Genomic DNA, 17369 nt, shown 5'->3' with positions numbered 1-17369 from the left:
ATCCGAGCGCTTTCATCCGTCAACGATGCCTCATTTGCCCAGGTTTTGAGCATGTTTCCGTCGTTGTTTGAGCCAGGCATCAGAAATTTCTCTGGGGCGAAGGTGCAGATCCAATTGTTCCCAGTACATGACCCATCTACCACAAGGCACGGGCGGTGCCATACATGATGCGAGAGAAAGTGGAGATCGAGTTGGACAGGCTGCAGCGAGAGGGCATCATCGTGCCGGTTGAGTTCAACGATTGGGCCAGTCCGATTGTTCCGGTTCTCAAGGGCGATGGCACGGTCAGAATTTGTGGGGACTATAAAGTAACGATTAACCGTTTTTCGCTGCAGGACTAGTAACCGCTACCCAAGGCAGACAACCTGTTTGTGACGCTGGCAGGAGGGAAGACGTTCACCAAGTTAGACCTGACCTCAGCCTACATGATGCAGGAGCTGGCGGATCTTCGAAAGGCCTCACCTGCATCAACACGCACAAAGGTCTGTTCATCTACAATAGATGCCAGTTTGGGATTCGATTGGCCGCGGCTATTTTTCAACGGAACATGGAGAGTCTGCTAAAGTCGGTTCCGCGCACCATTGTTTTCCAGGACGACATATTGATCACAGGTCGGGACACCATCGAACACTTGCAGAACCTGGAAGAGGTTCTAAGTCGGCTAGATCGTGTAGGACTCAGGTTGAAACGCTCGAAGTGTGTTTTCCTGGCGCCAGAGCTCGAGTTCTTAGGGAGAAGAATCGCGGCAGACGGCATCAAACCCACCGACGCCAAGACGGAGGCCATCAAGAACGCGCCGAGACCACAGAACGTGATGGAGCTGCAGTCGTTCCTGGGACTCCTCAATTATTTTGGTAATTTCCTACCCGGGTTAAGCACCCTGCTAGAACCTCTACATGTGTTGCTACGCAAGGGAGATGACTGGCTATGGGGGAAATCACAGGAGACTGCTTCTGAGAAAGCTAGAAATCGTTATGTTCCAACAAACTGCTTGTTCTGTGTGACCCATGTAAATGTTTAGTGCTAGCTTGCGATGTGTCTTCGTATATGGTCGGGTGTTACAACAAGCAAACGAATCAGGAACATTGCAACCAGTCGTTTATGCGTCCAGGAGTTTGTCCAAGGCTGAAAGGGCCTATAGCATGATTGAAAAAGAAGCTCCGGCATGCGTTTACGGGGTGAAAAAAATGCACCAGTATCTGTTTGGGCTTAAATTCGAGTTATAAACTGACCATAAGCCACTCATATCGCTATTCTCAGAGAGCAAAGGTATTAATACCAATGCCTCTGCTCGCATCCAAAGATGGGCGCTCACGCTGTCTGCATATAACTATGTAATTCGCCACAGGCCAGGCACAGAGAACTGCGCTGATGCTCTCAGTCTGTTACCATTGCCCACCACCAGGGTGGAAATGGCACAGCCTGCAGACTTGCTCTTGGTGACAGATGCATTTGAAAACGAAAAGTCAGCTGTTACGGACCACCAGATCAGGACTTGGACCAGCCAGGATCCTTTACTGTCCCTTGTGTAAAAAAAAACAGTGAACTCCATGGGAGCTGGTCCAGCATCCTAGCGGAGATGCATGAAGAGATCAAGCCGTTCCAGCGGCACAAAGACGAAATGTCTATACAGGCAGACTGTCTTTTGTGGGGTAATCGCGTGGTTTTGCCCAAGAAAGGCAGGGAAACATTCACACGCAACTTACACAGTACCCACCCAGGCATAGTAATGATGAAAGCTACAGCCAGATCCCATGTGTGGTGGCCCAGCATCGACTCAGATTTGGAGTCTTGCGTGCGCCAATGTAACACTTGCTCTCAACTGAACAATGCACCCAGGGAGGCACTGCTAAGTTTGTGGTCATGGCCCTCCAAACCGTGGTCTAGGATCCACGTTGACTTTGCTGGCCCGTTTCTAGGCAAAATGTTTTTGGTTGTTGTGGATACTTATTCAAAATGGATTGTGTGTGTAATAATGTCTGTAAGCACATCCACTGCCACCATCGAAAGCCTACGAGCCATGTTTGCCACACACGGCCTGCCTGATGTCCTTGTCAGCAACAATGGGCCGTGCTTCACCAGCGCTGAATTCAAGGAATTCATGACCTGCAATGGGATCAAGCACGTCATATCTGCCCCTTTCAAGCCCGCATCTAACGGCCAGACAGAACAGGCAGTCCACCATCAAGCAAAGCTTTAAACGTGTGTCGGAAGGCTCCCTGCAGACCCGCCTGTCCTGAGTCCTGCTCAGCTACCACACAAAACCCCATTCGCTCACCAGGGTTCCCCCTACCGAACCGCTCATGAAAAGGGCACTCAAAACAAGGCTCTCTCTAATCCATCCTGATCTCCATGATCATGTCGAGAACAGGCGGCATCAACAAAGCATGTACCATGATCGTGCAAATTTGTCACGCGATATTGAAGTCAATGACCCTGTATTTGTACTCAACTATGAACATATGGCTTGCTGGCACTGTCGTAGCCAAAGAAGGGAGATGGGTGTTTGAGATCAAACTTGCTAATGGACTAACTTGCAGAAAGCAATTGGACCAAACCAAACTGCGATTCAGACAGCCACGAGCAACCTGAAGAGGACACCGCCAACTTCGACCCTCCGATACACACACAAGGGGCAACCGACATCACGGTTAACCATGAAGCTTCACCCATCATCCCCAGCAGCCCAGCAAGGCCAGCTGCGCAGCAGCTCAGCGAAGGCCCAACCAACTCACCTGCACCTGTGTTTGTACCGAGACGATCGACGAGAGAGCAGAAAGCCCCAGATCGTCTCACCCTGTAAATAAGTGTACTATTGACTTTGGGGGGGGGGGGGGGGGGGGGAGAATGATGTTATGTATGCAACACCTTGTAACCAGCATTCTACCGCCACCAGAGGACGCATATGTTGGAGTCCCAAGCGATCCCAGCATCCCTTGGGAGCACTGCATATAAGCAGGCCTCCCATGCTGTGCCAGCACTCTAGAGTCAGAATAGAGAGACTAAGGTCACACTTACTCAAGTCTGCAGTACTCAGTCACATTGCTTTATTTGAGACATAACAGCTCCAACCTCCCCTTCCCCGTTCAAGCAAACTGGTCAATGATAAGCTGTTGACGTAAGGCTCTTGCTGCGGCCACATCTCCATGGTGCCTCCCCTGTGGTTGTGGTGGATGCGGAATGGGTTCCTAGCCAGGCTTCTCTTCCTCCTGCTGAGGTGATCCTGCAATCCCCACTGGCAATGCCTGTCCCCTCATGATGGCTAAATTGTGTAGCATGTAGCACGCAACAATGAACTCAGTTGAGGGGAGTACTGAAGGCTGCTTCCAAAGCGGTCCAGGCATCAGAAGTGCTGCTTTAGCACGCCAATTGTGTGTCAATATGTTGCAGGTGGCTGCATGACTGTCATTATAGCGCAGCTTGGCTTCTGTGACAGGGTGGCAGGGGAGGGGGGTCATGAGCCAGGTGGCCAGACCGTACCCTTTGTCCACTATCCGCCAGCTCGGTTCTTATCTATGCCACTGAAACATTCGAGAGACACTGCTCTCAATGCAAGATGAAAGCATCTTGTGTGCTCCCTGGATAGTGGGCATTGACTGTGAGGATGCGCTGAGTGTGGTCGCAGATCAGCTGAACATTTGGGGAGTGGTATCCCTTTCTGTTTCCGAAGACCTCTGCATTCTGTGTTGGTGCTTGTACAGTCAATGGCATCTTGAACCTTGGAGAAGCCAGCAAATCGTGCAAACCCTAGAGCCGTCTCATTCTGGCTACCCCTGCTCATTGGGAACTATATGAAGTCCATTCTGCGTGCGTACAGTGCAGTATGCTGCGAGATGCTGCATATGTCCCCTGCTGCTGCCTGGAAGGAGGCGGAGGCATAGAAGGCCATTGCCACTGTCACCTTCACCTCGACGGGCAGCACAGTCCTGTTGGCACTGGTAGGCTGTAGGTCTGCCTGTATGAGCTGGCATATCTCTGTCAGCACTTATTTTCTGAAATGCAGTCTTCAAACGCACTGCGTATCAGAAATGTGGCGGTATGAGTGATGTTCCCAGTAAATCCGTGAGGGGGTAAGGCCTCCTCCCCAAACATCTATGATCTCTTCGATTCCGTTGCCCACCATGGACAAGAACCCTTCTTCCAGCTTGAAGCCACCTGCCAATAACAACCAGCATGATTTGCTGGCGAACTAGCATTGCCCCTATTGAAATCTCTTACTGATCTTGAAAACAAACGCAGCGTTCTGCGTGCAACCGTAGCAGTCACTGACAACTGCAATACAAGATCATCCAGCCTCCGTTTAAATATGCTGCCACTTGCGTCTGCTGGACCTTGGGACCGCCTGTTTTTTTGGGTCAATTCCTGGGGCGCTCGCTAAATCAGGCGCAGCCTTGCACGACGATTTAGTCATTATGATGGCCAAAACAGAGGACGGAGCAGAAAGCTTTTTGCTCCGCTGCAAGACCATTGGCAAAACCTCCGGCCAGGCATTAAATCCTGGACGCCCATTTGATGCCCAGAAACACCATTTACCACACCACCGGGGCGTGAAAGGAGACGTAAAATGGCGGAAAATCCAGATTATTATTTTAAAAAGGCAAATTTCAAAGGAATGAGGGAAAAGCTAAAAATAAATTAATTGGAGATATCTTAATGAAGGAAAGATGAAAGACTTTTAGAACGATAATAGTGAGTTTGCAAGATATATATGTCGCCAAGAAAAACATAACAAGTTAAAGACCCCTCGGACTCCTGCACTGTTACTATGAAGCTCAACGCAAGCTCGAGGAACAGCATCTCATTTATCATTTAAGCACTTTACAGCCTTCTGAACTCAACATCGAGTTCAACAATTTCAGATTTTAACCTCTGCTCACATTTTGCTCTTATGTATTTTTTCTCTATTTCCCATAGCAGCTGGTAATTATCCTGCCATTCATACTATCTAAACTAACCTTTTTCAAACTTCCGCTATCACCATCTCAAGTCAGCCCATCATCTCTTTTGACTCTCAAATCTCTCCTGTCTTCCACCCTATCATAGACCTTCCTTTTTGTTCTTTCCTCCGCTCCCCCTTTCAGTGCTCCTTAAGAATCTGTTCTTTCTAACATTTGCCAATTCTGATGAAGGGTCATTTGACCCGAAAGGTTAATTCTGTTTCTCTCCACAGATGCTGCCTGACCCGCTGAGATTTGCAGTATTTTCTGTTTTTGTTTAAATTAAATAAGGATTCTCTGAAATAGTTGAATAAGTCTATTTAAAAGAGAACGTTTAAAAAAACTACATAAATCACAGGGGAAAAGGATAGCAAACTCCAGGAGGGGGAAAATAATTTACTAAAGCAAGTTGAAAGGGATATTAGAATATCAAAGAGGACATTGGGGATGAGTATCGCTAAAGATGCCAAGCATGATACTAAAAAGTTATTTTATCAATATAGCACTACAAGAGCACTTGAAGGATGAAAGCGACAGGGAAGTTACCGAAGATGAATTAGTTGAATTATTAAATGAATAGTATATTGATTTTAGTATATAGAGAATCCCAAAAGATGTTAAAGCTAATGTGGCAAGGATATTTGGGGCTGGACTTTCCACTATGATCGTTTGGGCGATATTTCCGGCCTCAATATTTTTTTATTTTTCATGATCGCTGGAATATCGCCTATTTTAAAAACTACTAGTTTCGCCTTTTTATTTTGGGCAATAGCCTTAGCAATACGAAATGGGCCGTAGCAATGTTATTCAGCCGTGCAAGGTTGGCGTCCATAGCAATGGCCATTCTGCGCATGCGCGTTTTTTTTTTAAGCAAAGAAGTTTTCCCGCGATTCGGGAGTTCAAGGGTCATTTGCGCATGCTCAGAAGAGTGAAAGAGAGAGAGAACGAGGAGAGAGAAACAAGCAGTCTGATACCTTTAGAGCATTCCATCTGAGTTGATCATTTTGATTGTAAAGCATTTTGAAGGATTTAGTTGTAATTTGAGTAGTGTCTCCGTTCTTCATAAACTTTAGTCTTATTAACCGTGGAGGTCTTTATATTAGTGGTACTAAAATATGTCTAGCGATACAAGTATACAGCAGGAGGAGCTGTCAGGGAGAAGGAGGGTGAAAGCCGTCTCTGATGAAGTGAATGTGGCCCTTGTAAATGAGGTGGAGAATAGATGGGGACAATTAACCCGGGGCAGGCGTGGGAAACCTCCCCCCTGGACCTATCACAAAATATGGGGCGATATTGCCGCCGTTGTTTCCATGATAGGAGTGAGGCAGACCAGCGCCTCAAGAAATGGGACAGCCTGGTTGTTTCGGGCAAGAGTAAGTATTAAATTATTACATTTTAAATTGCAATGATCCACTGAATTAATTAGAGTGTAAATCTGCCGGATTGTAATTAAGCTGGGTAATCCTGGATAGCTTCCCTGCTAAGATTTGGACTGGGGTCGGAACCTCCACCCTTTTAAGTCTAATTTTGCTCAGATTCCTTACATTTAATGAACAGTATTAATTATTATTTAAAAGAATGACTGGAAACAGACAGACCGCAAACATTCAGCATTTCTACCATGTTAGTTTAGAAGGAGAATTCTTGTGTGCTCTGAGCAAGTCTTTAATGTGGGCACCATCTCCTTTTTGGTTATGTTGGCGGATGGGGCACAACTGAGCACTGAGGGGTCCGATCACCTTTACCCAGACTGTGACCCAGCCTGGACTGGGGGAAGAGCTCCCCTGGCTCACTGTCTGCCCTGGGACACTTTGGGGCATTAGCTCTGGCCACACGGAGATCTCCGAACACAGCCCATGGACACGGTGCCCCTCCCATTACAGTCCTGTCATTGCCGAGCTCACCAGCGGTCCTGATTCCCCTCCCACCAGGAGACCTCCATTGATTCAAATAAACTGCCTACCTCCTCCTCAGGTGCCGAATGGCACGGCCCATGGATGGGGCCTTTCCGGGGGATTATACGCGAGATGTTTGGTGTCAAGCATTAGTTCCTAAACACGATCTTATGAAATATTTTCTCGGAACGTAGATGTTATAACCATGCATCCATTGTGGATACAAATCATATTAGCATATAATTTTAAAGTTATGGATGAATAGAATGTGGGGTGACTAATTGTGGATTACAGTATCTGTTGTGTTTATGTAATTATGCCTTGTTCTTGTCACGTTTGCAGAGGAAGATATCCAAGAATCATGTGGAGCAGAGGCGGACCGAAAGAGGCCCTGCTGAGCTCCACCCACTCACAGACTTAGAGGAACGTGCTGCAGAACTAGTGGGCACCCATAATGATGCAGATCCCGTTGTTGCACCACGTGAGTAACGTGTAAACCAGTGGTAATTTAAAGTAATTTAATGGCATTTCATAATAAATGAATGATGTAATGTTATGCATGCAGGTTAATCATATGTAACGTCTCTCATTCATATTTTTTGCAGTAATGTTGCTCCTCATACATATGCCAGCGCAGCACAAGCATTCTCATGTCTACCCTTCTCTTCTAATAACCTCAATTATGTTTTGCAGCTACCCAGACTCACCAGGCGCAAAGGGAGGCCCCTGCACCAACTCCTTTACCGTTGCAGATGGTCACCATGGGTGAGGAACAAGAATCCGAGGAGGAGGATGATGACCAGTTTTCTTCTGTGGTATCTGCGGCCACGTTATCAGCAACAGATGAAGTTGCGGGGCCAAGCGGCTTGCAGCAGGCAACTCCAAGGCGTCCAGTGCCCAAGCCGACCCTGCGGAGGTTGAGTCGGCGAGGTAGGCATGCGCTGCAATGGGCAGATCCAAATGAGGGCACGGTCTCACTATCAAGGGCGAGCGTCGACATGGGTCGAGAGCTCCTCCAAGCGCTTCGTGGGTTGACCTGCAACATTGCCACACTGTCCACATGAATAATGGAGGGCATGGAGCGGATAGTTGTTGCAATGGGGCTGAACGATCGACTCTTGTTAATGCCTTGCGATAGTTTCGGAAGCTGGCACTGCACCCCAAGTGCCTGCGCCGACCCCGCGGAGATTGATACCACCAAGCACCACGACAGATGTGAGACAGGAGTAAGAACTTCCCTCTGACTCAGAAGACATTTCTTCAGAACCGTCTTCTCCTCCAGTCACTGAAGTCATTCTACCAACGTCACCCCCCCATCCCACAACAGCAGGCCTTGAGGTGCTCTGCTACAAGATGTCTTGGTCCCATTACTCAGGGAGTTAGTGGGAAACTGGGGCTTACTACAAGGGGGGTGTGCACGGCAAGGTTCGGGAGGGAAGCATGACCGCAGGTACGGGGAGGGGTGGGGGGGTGGGTGCTGCAAATTGTTGTTGTTGTTGTTGAAAAAATATGTGTTGAATGTTGACTGTTGGGGATGGTGGGAGGGTGGTGTTAATATTGTTGTGTTACAAATGTTGTTGACTGTTGGGGGTTGGGAGGGGGGTGTTACATATGTTTGTTCAAAAAAATTTTAAATTCATCTTTAAGTATTAAACATTTTTATTTAACTTTACAATTGTCGTGAAGTGTCTTCTAATAATGTAAGGTAAAACATCAATACATTGATTGGAAACAATGGCCATGGCCAGGCCAGGCAAGGATGAAACGTAACACAACTGTAACTGTCACCAATGTAAGTTCACGCAAAGCGTTCATTTGTGAGCTGCTGACGCAAGAGTTTTGCAGCTGCGTAACTACCAAGGGCTTTTCCAGGGTTGCGGGGGGCATGGGTTCATCGCCAGGCTGATTATCCTCCCCGAGGTCCTAGTCATTCTCCTCCTCATCTTCCTCTTCCGCCTCCCCTCTCTCCTGAGGTGGACCAGTGGTTCCATCTGGCAATTGTTGCCCTCTCCTGATAGCTAGGTTATGCAACATGCAGCACACCACAATGAACTCAGAGACCTGCTCAGGGTGGTATTGTAGGTTGCCTCCAGAGTGGTCTGAAGCACTACTTAAGCACTCCAATTGTCTTTTCAATGATACTGCATGTAGCAATATGGTTTTCGATGTAGTGCTTCTCGGCTTTCATCTGGGGCTTACGCAGGGGGGTCATGAGCCAGCTGGCAAGGCCATATCCTTTATTCCCCCAGCATTCAATCATGACCTTGTGGCTGACTCTCAAACAGTTCAGACACAGTGCTCTCACGCAAGATGTGCCCATCATGGATGCTCCCAGGAAAATTTGCATTTACTGCCATGATTATTTGCTTGTGGTCAACAACGAGTTGCACATTCAGGGAGTGGAATCCCTTTTGGTTCCGATATACGTCTGCATCTATAAAGGTGCTCACAGGGTGATGTGCATACAGTCTATTGCTCCCTGTACCTTGGGGAAGTTTGCTATTCGTGAGAAACCCAAAATCCTCTCAGTCTGTGCCTCCCTGGTCATAGGGAAGCTTATAAAGTCCATCCTGCGTGACGCAAAGGGCTTCAGTCACATGTCGAATGCAGCAATGTGTGGCGTGCTGAGAGATACCACAAATGTCACCAGCTGAGGCCTGAAAGGAGCACAATGCATAGAAGGAAAATGCCGCAGTAACCTTAACCTCAACGGGCAGTGTGGTCCTGATGGTGCTGGTAGGCTGCAGATCTCCCTTAATTAGCTGGCATATCTCACGACCTCCTTTCGGAAGCGTAGCCTTCTAACACACGTGTTATCGGACAAGTCCAGGTATGATCGCTTATCCCTGTAAATGCATTGGGTGTAACGTTCTGCCACCTCTTTGGGCACATAATGCTCTTCAATATATCTTATTCCATCTCTATTCTGCAGCATGTAATTAGTGATCAATACTAGTTGAGAAATTACAGGCCCCATTACTATAAATGCCCTTCATTTGTCCTCAACAAATACAAATGTGATTAGATGACTGGCAAGAGTCAAAAAGTCCCTTAAAATTACTCTCAAATTGATTCTCCTGACAAGCGCTTGCAGCAGCCTTTTACTACAGATCCTCAGAGTTAAAAAATGGCATCCATAGTGCCGAGTAAAGGTCAGGTGATTGCAGCTTTTCTTCAGCGTCTTTTTGGGCCAGTGATAATTTGGGCGAATTGTGAGCGAAATGCCAAAAATAGCGCTCGGCGATAATCTGGGCCATAATCAGGTGCAAGTTTCCATTATAAATACTATTCTCGGCCTTGCATGAGGATGACGTCATATTTTTTAAAAATAGGCCGGGCGACGTAGCTCATTCATGTATGCCGAAAGTTGGGCCGGTGATAAATGGGCTATAATCCGGCGCTAGTTTCCACTTTTCAGCAAATATGGGCGATAGCCTGCAGCTCAGTGCTTATATGGGTGCTAAATGGGCGAAAGTTAGGGGACTTAGAGCCAAAGATCCCGGGCTATATATCCTATATCCTGGGGTGCTGAAGGAGTGCAGGGAAGAAACGTGTGGTGGCTGACGATTGCTATGGAAGAATCACAAAGCACTGGACTGTAAAACTCTGCTGCCCATGTTCTAACTGTGCTCGCTGGCCTACATTGGCTCCCAGTTAAGAAACGCCTCGATTATAAAATTCTCATCCCCTCGCATGGCCTCACCCCTTGTTATCTCGGTAATCTCCTTCAGCCCTACAACCCTCTGAACTATCTGCACTCCCCCAATTCTGGTCTTTTGAGCATCGCTCCACCACTGGCAGCTGCCAAGGCCCTAAGCACTGGAATTCCCTCCCTAAATCTCTCCAGTTCTCTTTCCTCCTTTAAGACACTCTTTAAAACCTACCTTTATGACCATGTTTTGGTCATCAGCACCAATATCTCCTTACGTGGCTTGGTGTCAAATTATATTTGCTAACAGTCCTGTGATGCGCTTTGGGACATTTTACTATGTTGAAAGTGCCATATAAATGTAGTACTTGCATTTAAAAAGAGCAGCAAGTTGAACCCAGGCAACTACCATTTATTATCCCACATCAATTATAAATAACATTTATTATAAGAGGTAAGCTGGAGGACTGCATATATAGCAATAAACAGCCTGCATTAATTTAGAAGAGAAATTTCATGCCTGTGAAACCTTCCTGACCTCCTTGAAGATTTCACAGGTAAAGCAGATAGTGGCATTCCCCATGTTATAGTTTATTTAGATTTACAGAACAATCTTGACAAAGTTCCACATGAAAAATTAAACTGAAATCTCCAAGAATCTAGAAAAGAACAAGAAAGTAATTTTTAAAATGAGGGAACAGACTCACAAGAAGTATAATGTCACATAGGAAGGGGATGGGGGTAGAGTCGAGTGTGGGGGTGGAAAGAGAGTGGAGTAGACGCCCAAAAAGATCAGTGCTTGGACCCTTATTCCTTTTAACCTGTGCAAATAACTTCAATACCAAAACACAGCTGTATACTGGTCACATTTTCTGAAAACACAAAAGTAAAAGTTGAGCTACCAACAGAATTGCAAAAGGATCAAATCCACCCAGACACATGGGATGAACGTTTCCTCTGTCTTACTATTGGTGGGAGGGGGAGGGGGGAATTATTGGATTTATTCTAAATACAATCAGAGTTAACGATGGGAGTGTTTCCATGGACTCAATTATCTCCTTATGTTAAGTAATACAGTTGGACCTCTCTGGTCCGGCACCCTTTGGACCTGACCAGGGCCGGACCAGAGAATTTTCCGAACCTCGGGAGGTCAACTGGTGACAACGACCCAGACGCATTCTGTGCATGCGCTGCACAGAAGTCTACTGCGCAGCATTTAGTCGTCCAGAATCACTCCGTTTTTTTTCATCCTCAGGCCTAGCTTCAACACCTCAGTCAGCTGCCTGCCCTTCCCTTCCCTTTCCTTGCCCGGCCCACTTACCTGAATGAACACTAACACCTCAAAACATCACACACATACACATTAAAAAAAAACTATAGGTGGATAAAGTCAAGGAGAGACGCCAACCCTTATCATGATCCTACTCTAGGCGCCAGTCCGTGTGTAAGCCGCGAGCAGAGCCTGACTGGTAGAAGCAGCAGCCTCCGTACACTGAGACACACACAACAACCACCCCACATCCACCCACCCCCGGAGCTGGGGGGAGGTGGGGAGGTGGGGGGGTGGAGGGGAAATGTTGGCTCAGCCCGGCGCTGCAGCTGCAGACTTCAGAGCATACACACCCGCCGCCAATCAGGCAAGGAGAGGCAGCCTCGGCAGCGAGGAGCGCGTGTCAAACCACAGCACCAGCCAGTGTGTAAAACCTTCAGCTGGCCAGGGCAAGGCTGTCAAGATTTGTCATCCAAAATGCATCATATGTACGTTTAACACGTGGAGCCTCAATTTTTATTTTCAATGGAAACCACGCATGCCGAGACTGATGCCCGATCAGGGATAGAAACATAGACATAGAAAATAGGTGCAGGAGTAGGCTATTCGGCCCTTCTAGCCTGCACCGCCATTCAATGAGTTCATGGCTGAACATGCAACTTCAGTACCCCATTCCTGCTTTCTCGCCATACCCCTTGATCCCCCTAGCAGTAAGGACTACATCTAACTCCTTTTTGAATATATTTAGTGAATTGGCCTCAACAACTTTCTGTGGTAGAGAATTCCACAGGTTCACCACTCTCTGGGTGAAGAAGTTTCTCCTCATCTCGGTCCTAAATGGCTTACCCCTTATCCTTAGACTGTGACCCCTGGTTCTGGACTTCCCCAACATTGGGAACATTCTTCCTGCATCTAACCTGTCTAAACCCATCAGAATTTTAAACGTTTCTATGAGGTCCCCTCTCATTCTTCTGAACTCCAGTGAATACAAGCCCACTTGATCCAGTCTTTCTTGATAGGTCAGTCCCGCCATCCCGGGAATCAGTCTGGTGAACCTTCGCTGCACTCCCTCAATAGCAAGAATGTCCTTCCTCAGGTTAGGAGACCAAAACTGTACACAATACTCCAGGTGTGCCTCACCAAGGCCCTGTACAACTGTAGCAACACCTCCCTGCCCCTGTACTCAAATCCCCTCGCTATGAAGGCCAACATGCCATTTGCTTTCTTAACCGCCTGCTGTACCTGCATGCCAACCTTCAATGACTGATGTACCATGACACCCAGGTCTCGTTGCACCTCCCCTTTTCCTAATCTGTCATCATTCAGATAATAGTCTGTCTCTCTGTTTTTATCACCAAAGTGGATAACCTCACATTTATCCACATTATACTTCATAATTTGTATGCCACTTCCTTGGCTTTAATACTATCCCTGATTTCCCTTGATAGCCATGGTTGAGCCACCTTCCCTTTTTTATTTTTACGCCAGACAGGAATGTACAATTGTTGTAGTTCATCCATGCGGTCTCTAAATGTCTGCCATTGCCCATCCACAGTCAACCCCTTAAGTATCATTCGCCAATCTATCCTAGCCAATTCACGCATCATACCTTCAAAGTTAGCCTTCTTTAAGTTCTGGAACATAGTCTCTGAATTAACTGTTTCATTCTCCATCCTAATGCAGAATTCCACCATATTATGGTCACTCTTCCCCAAGGGGCCTCGCACAACGAGATTGCTAATTAATCCTCTCTCATTACACAACACCCAGTCTAAGATGGCCTCCCCCCTAGTTGGTTCCTCGATATATTGGTCTAGAAAACCATCCCTTATGCACTCCAGGAAATCCTCCTCCACCGTATTGCTTCCAGTTTGGTTAGCCCAATCTATATGCATATTAAAGTCACCCATTATAACTGCTGCACCCTTATTGCATGCACCCCTAATTTCCTGTTTGATGCCCTCCCCAACATCACTACTACTGTTTGGAGGTCTGTACACAACTCCCACTAATGTTTTTTGCCCTTTGGTGTTCTGCAGCTCTACCCATATAGATTCCACATCATCCAAACTAATGTCCTTCCTAACTATTGCATTAATCTCCTCTTTAACCAGCAATGCTACCCCACCTCCTTTTCCTTTTATTCTATCCTTCCTGAATGTTGAATACCCCTGGATGTTGAGTTCCCAGCCCTGATCATCCTGGAGCCACGTCCCCGTAATCCCAATCACATCATATTTGTTAACATCTATTTGCACAGTTAATTCTTCCACCTTATTACGGATACTCCTTGCATTAAGACACAAAGCCTTCAGGCTTGTTTTTTTAACACCCTTTGTACTTTTAGAATTTTGCTGTACAGTGGCCCTTTTTGTTTTTTGCCTTGGGTTTCTCTGCCCTCAACTTTTCCTCATCTCCTTTCTGTCTTTTGCTTTTGTCTCCTTTTTGTTTCCCTCTGTCTCCCTGCATTGGTTCCCATCCCCCTGCCATATTAGTTTAACTCCTCCCCAACAGCACTAGCAAACACGCCCCCATTGGTTCCGGTCCTGCCCAGGTGCAGACCGTCCGGTTCCAATGCCCCAGGAATTTGAATCTCTCCCTGCTGCACCACTGATCAAGCCACGTATTCATCTGCGCTATCTTGCGATTCCTACTCTGACTAGCACGTGGCATTGGTAGCAATCCCGAGATTACTACTTTTGAGGTCATACTTTTTAATTTAGCTCCTAGCTCCTTAAATTCGTCTCGTAGGACCTCATCCCTTTTTTTACCTATGCCGTTGGTACCAATGTGCACCACGACAACTGGCTGTTCTCCCTCCCTTTTTAGAATGTCCTGCACCCGCTCCGAGACATCCTTGACCGTTGCACCAGGGAGGCAACATACCATCCTGGAGTCGCGGTTGCGGCCGCAGAAACGCCTATCTATTCCCCTTACAATTGAATCCCCTATCACTATCGCTCTCCCACTCTTTTTCCTGCCCTCCTGTGCAGCAGAGCCAGCCACGGTGCCATGAACTTGGCTGCTGCTGCCCTCCCCTGATGAGTCATCCCCCTCAACAGTACTCAAAGCAGTGTATCTGTTTTGCAGGGGGATGACCACAGGGGACCCCTGCACTACCTTCCTCGCACTGATCTTCCTGCTGGTCTTCCATTCCCTATCTGGCTGTGGGCCCTTCAACTGCGGTACGACCAACTCGCTACACGTGCTACTCACGTCATTCTCAGCATCGTGGATGCTCCAGAGTGAATCCACCCTCAGCTCTAACTGCGCAACACGGTCCGTCAGGAGCTGGAGGCAGATACACTTCCCGCACACGTAGTTGTCAGGGACACTAGAGCCTTCCCTGAGTTCCCACATGGTACAGGAGGAGCATATCACGTGAACGAGCTGTCCTGCCATGACTTAACCCTTAGATAGGCAACAACAATGCTAAAGTTTACTCACTGTTATAGAAGAGAAAAAAGAAAAACTACTCACCAATCACCAGCCAATCACTTACCCCCTTGGCTGTGACATCACCTTTCTGTTTCTTTCTACTCCTTTTTTGCCCTCTCCCTGTAGCTGCACAAGTATGCCTTTTATAGGCCTCTCCACGCACCTCCTCGACGCTGCTCCCGACTGCCGCCGACGCTGGGCCCCGGACTCCCTGCTGTGCCTTTTATAGGCCTCTCCACGCACCTCCTCGACGCTGCTCCCGTTTCTGGACTAGAGTGTTTCTGGACTAAAGAGTCTCGGACTGGAGAGGTACAACCTGTACCAGTTATGGGAAGTTTACACCTATTTGGTAATTTTCCAGGTTTCTGCTCCCAATGAGGATCTTTGACCCACTGACAGTCCACATCGGAGATGTGGCCATGCACTGGCTACAAATTCCAGGTAATGGATGAGCAGTGCTTACTCACATTTCTGATATCTGCTGCCAGTGGGGGAAGCTACTCGCCCATGACGCAAACTCAGAAAATTACCCTATAAATGTTGCTGTTTTTTGAAAATAACTAGTTTATTTTGGTTATCCTGATTAGAAAGGGTCACCTCTTTAAAGAGGGATCACTTGTGAGTTTCTTCACATGATCATCAGACTAGTTCCAACAGAACTGTTAACTGTTAACCAACTGGATCAGTTGGATCCAGTTGGTTATCCAAATGAAGAAAATGGACTGTAAGGTTAGGCAGACCTGAAGGAATGCACTGACGACAGTGTAGCATAAACATTCAAACGCTCGGCAACAGATGGTGAATTTCTGACAATTCCAAACAAGTAAATTAGCATTTTATTAGACGGAGATGCATACTGCTTCTAATAACAAAACCTCAACCACCAGAACATTTTAATCACTTGAAGAACTGCAGTTATTTATTTCTCATCTTTTGGTTCACCACATGAACCATTATATTATCCCTCATGCAACTTTTTGTTACTTTAGTTCTAATTTTAACAATTATTATGTTGCTTTGCCTTTCCCTTCTCCAAATTACCTCAAGCTGACAAGATCTTCTCCCCCGCCCCCCCCCCCCCCCCACCCCACACCCTCATAAATTATACCTTGTTATCACCCTGTGCCTCAGCCAGTCTCTGCTGGAGTTCTTTGATTTCCTCTGTCAGCTGTTTATTCCGCTCTCGAGAACTACTCAATAGTTGTGCAAGGTTTGCCTGGGCAAAGAAATGCAGTTTGAGTTTATTTAGCTCACATGCAACATTATCTCGTTCTATTGCAACAGTTTCAACTTCTAAGTTGATTATCTCAGCCAGCATAGAAAATCAATGGCAATATGATTTATTTAATTCAAGATTCGCAGGGGGAAACTGATACAGGGAGAAAAACACAATATGAAGTGTCTGTTGCTGTGAGTTTACAATTAAGAATGTGTTAAACCTTCTTCAATTAATCTGCTTGTAAAACTGTAACTCCAATATTAATTCCTTTCAGTCAGCTCAAAAAAGGTTCATTTCAATCAAGTGAGCCGTGGTAACAAGATTTTATAAAGGTAATGGGACTGTTTGGTAGCGTCCAAAGAGTATGCTATTTTTGGCAAACTGGAACATCGGATTTCAGTATCAGCAAAATAGACAGAACAATGGCTAAATACATACAAAATATCAACTAGCTTCCATGACTTTGCTTTATTATGGTTACAATCCTCATCTGGAAGCAAAATTCAAAATTTACTGCTTAGACCCAAATAGAGATTTCCCGCAATTCAAAAAGTCCTCGAAATGTTATTTTTAAATTGAATGTATTTTCTTTGATACATATTGGAATGTTTCTTTAAATGAATTTTTACTCATTTAAATTCAGTTGCTATACGATCCTGATTTGCATTTTTTCCATCTAAACATCCTTTTTCATTGGCAGCCTGTGCTCATGTTTTATCGTAGGAAAACAATTGGTAGCAAATTTGATCACAGCTAGCATTCATTTAAAATACTGGGTATGGCTTATTCCCATTTGATGCATGCTGTGTCTAGTTAACTTTTGTGGAATTGGTGTTGCATTTAATTATGAAATGTAATTACAGCCAAAACAAACATGATTTTGTCAGAAGAGTTCTATTAGCTTACATCTCACCTGATTCCGTTTTTCTGGAGGTAGAGTAGGATCGCCATCCTATGGAGT

At 46.3% G+C, this 17369-nt stretch overlaps 1 protein-coding gene across 3 annotated transcripts in view; it reads right to left on the bottom strand.

Annotated features, from left to right (window-relative positions):
* ccdc149a (coiled-coil domain containing 149a) overlaps window positions 1-17369 on the bottom strand; it is a 227162-nt gene that overhangs the window by 136227 nt on the left and 73566 nt on the right. For all 3 annotated transcript variants that reach the window (XM_070863485.1, XM_070863493.1, XM_070863499.1), the window contains exons 3-4: window positions 17322-17360; window positions 16298-16405 (exon numbers count right to left, since the gene is read on the bottom strand). In XM_070863485.1, coding sequence (XP_070719586.1) covers window positions 16298-16405; window positions 17322-17360 — 147 coding nt within the window. The remainder of the gene's footprint in view (window positions 1-16297; window positions 16406-17321; window positions 17361-17369) is intronic.

This window comes from Pristiophorus japonicus, chromosome 2 (assembly GCF_044704955.1).
Source record: "Pristiophorus japonicus isolate sPriJap1 chromosome 2, sPriJap1.hap1, whole genome shotgun sequence".
Lineage (NCBI taxonomy): Eukaryota > Metazoa > Chordata > Chondrichthyes > Pristiophoridae > Pristiophorus > Pristiophorus japonicus.
The sequence above is the reverse complement of the archived record's forward strand: the minus strand, read 5'-3'. Positions and strand labels throughout refer to the sequence as shown.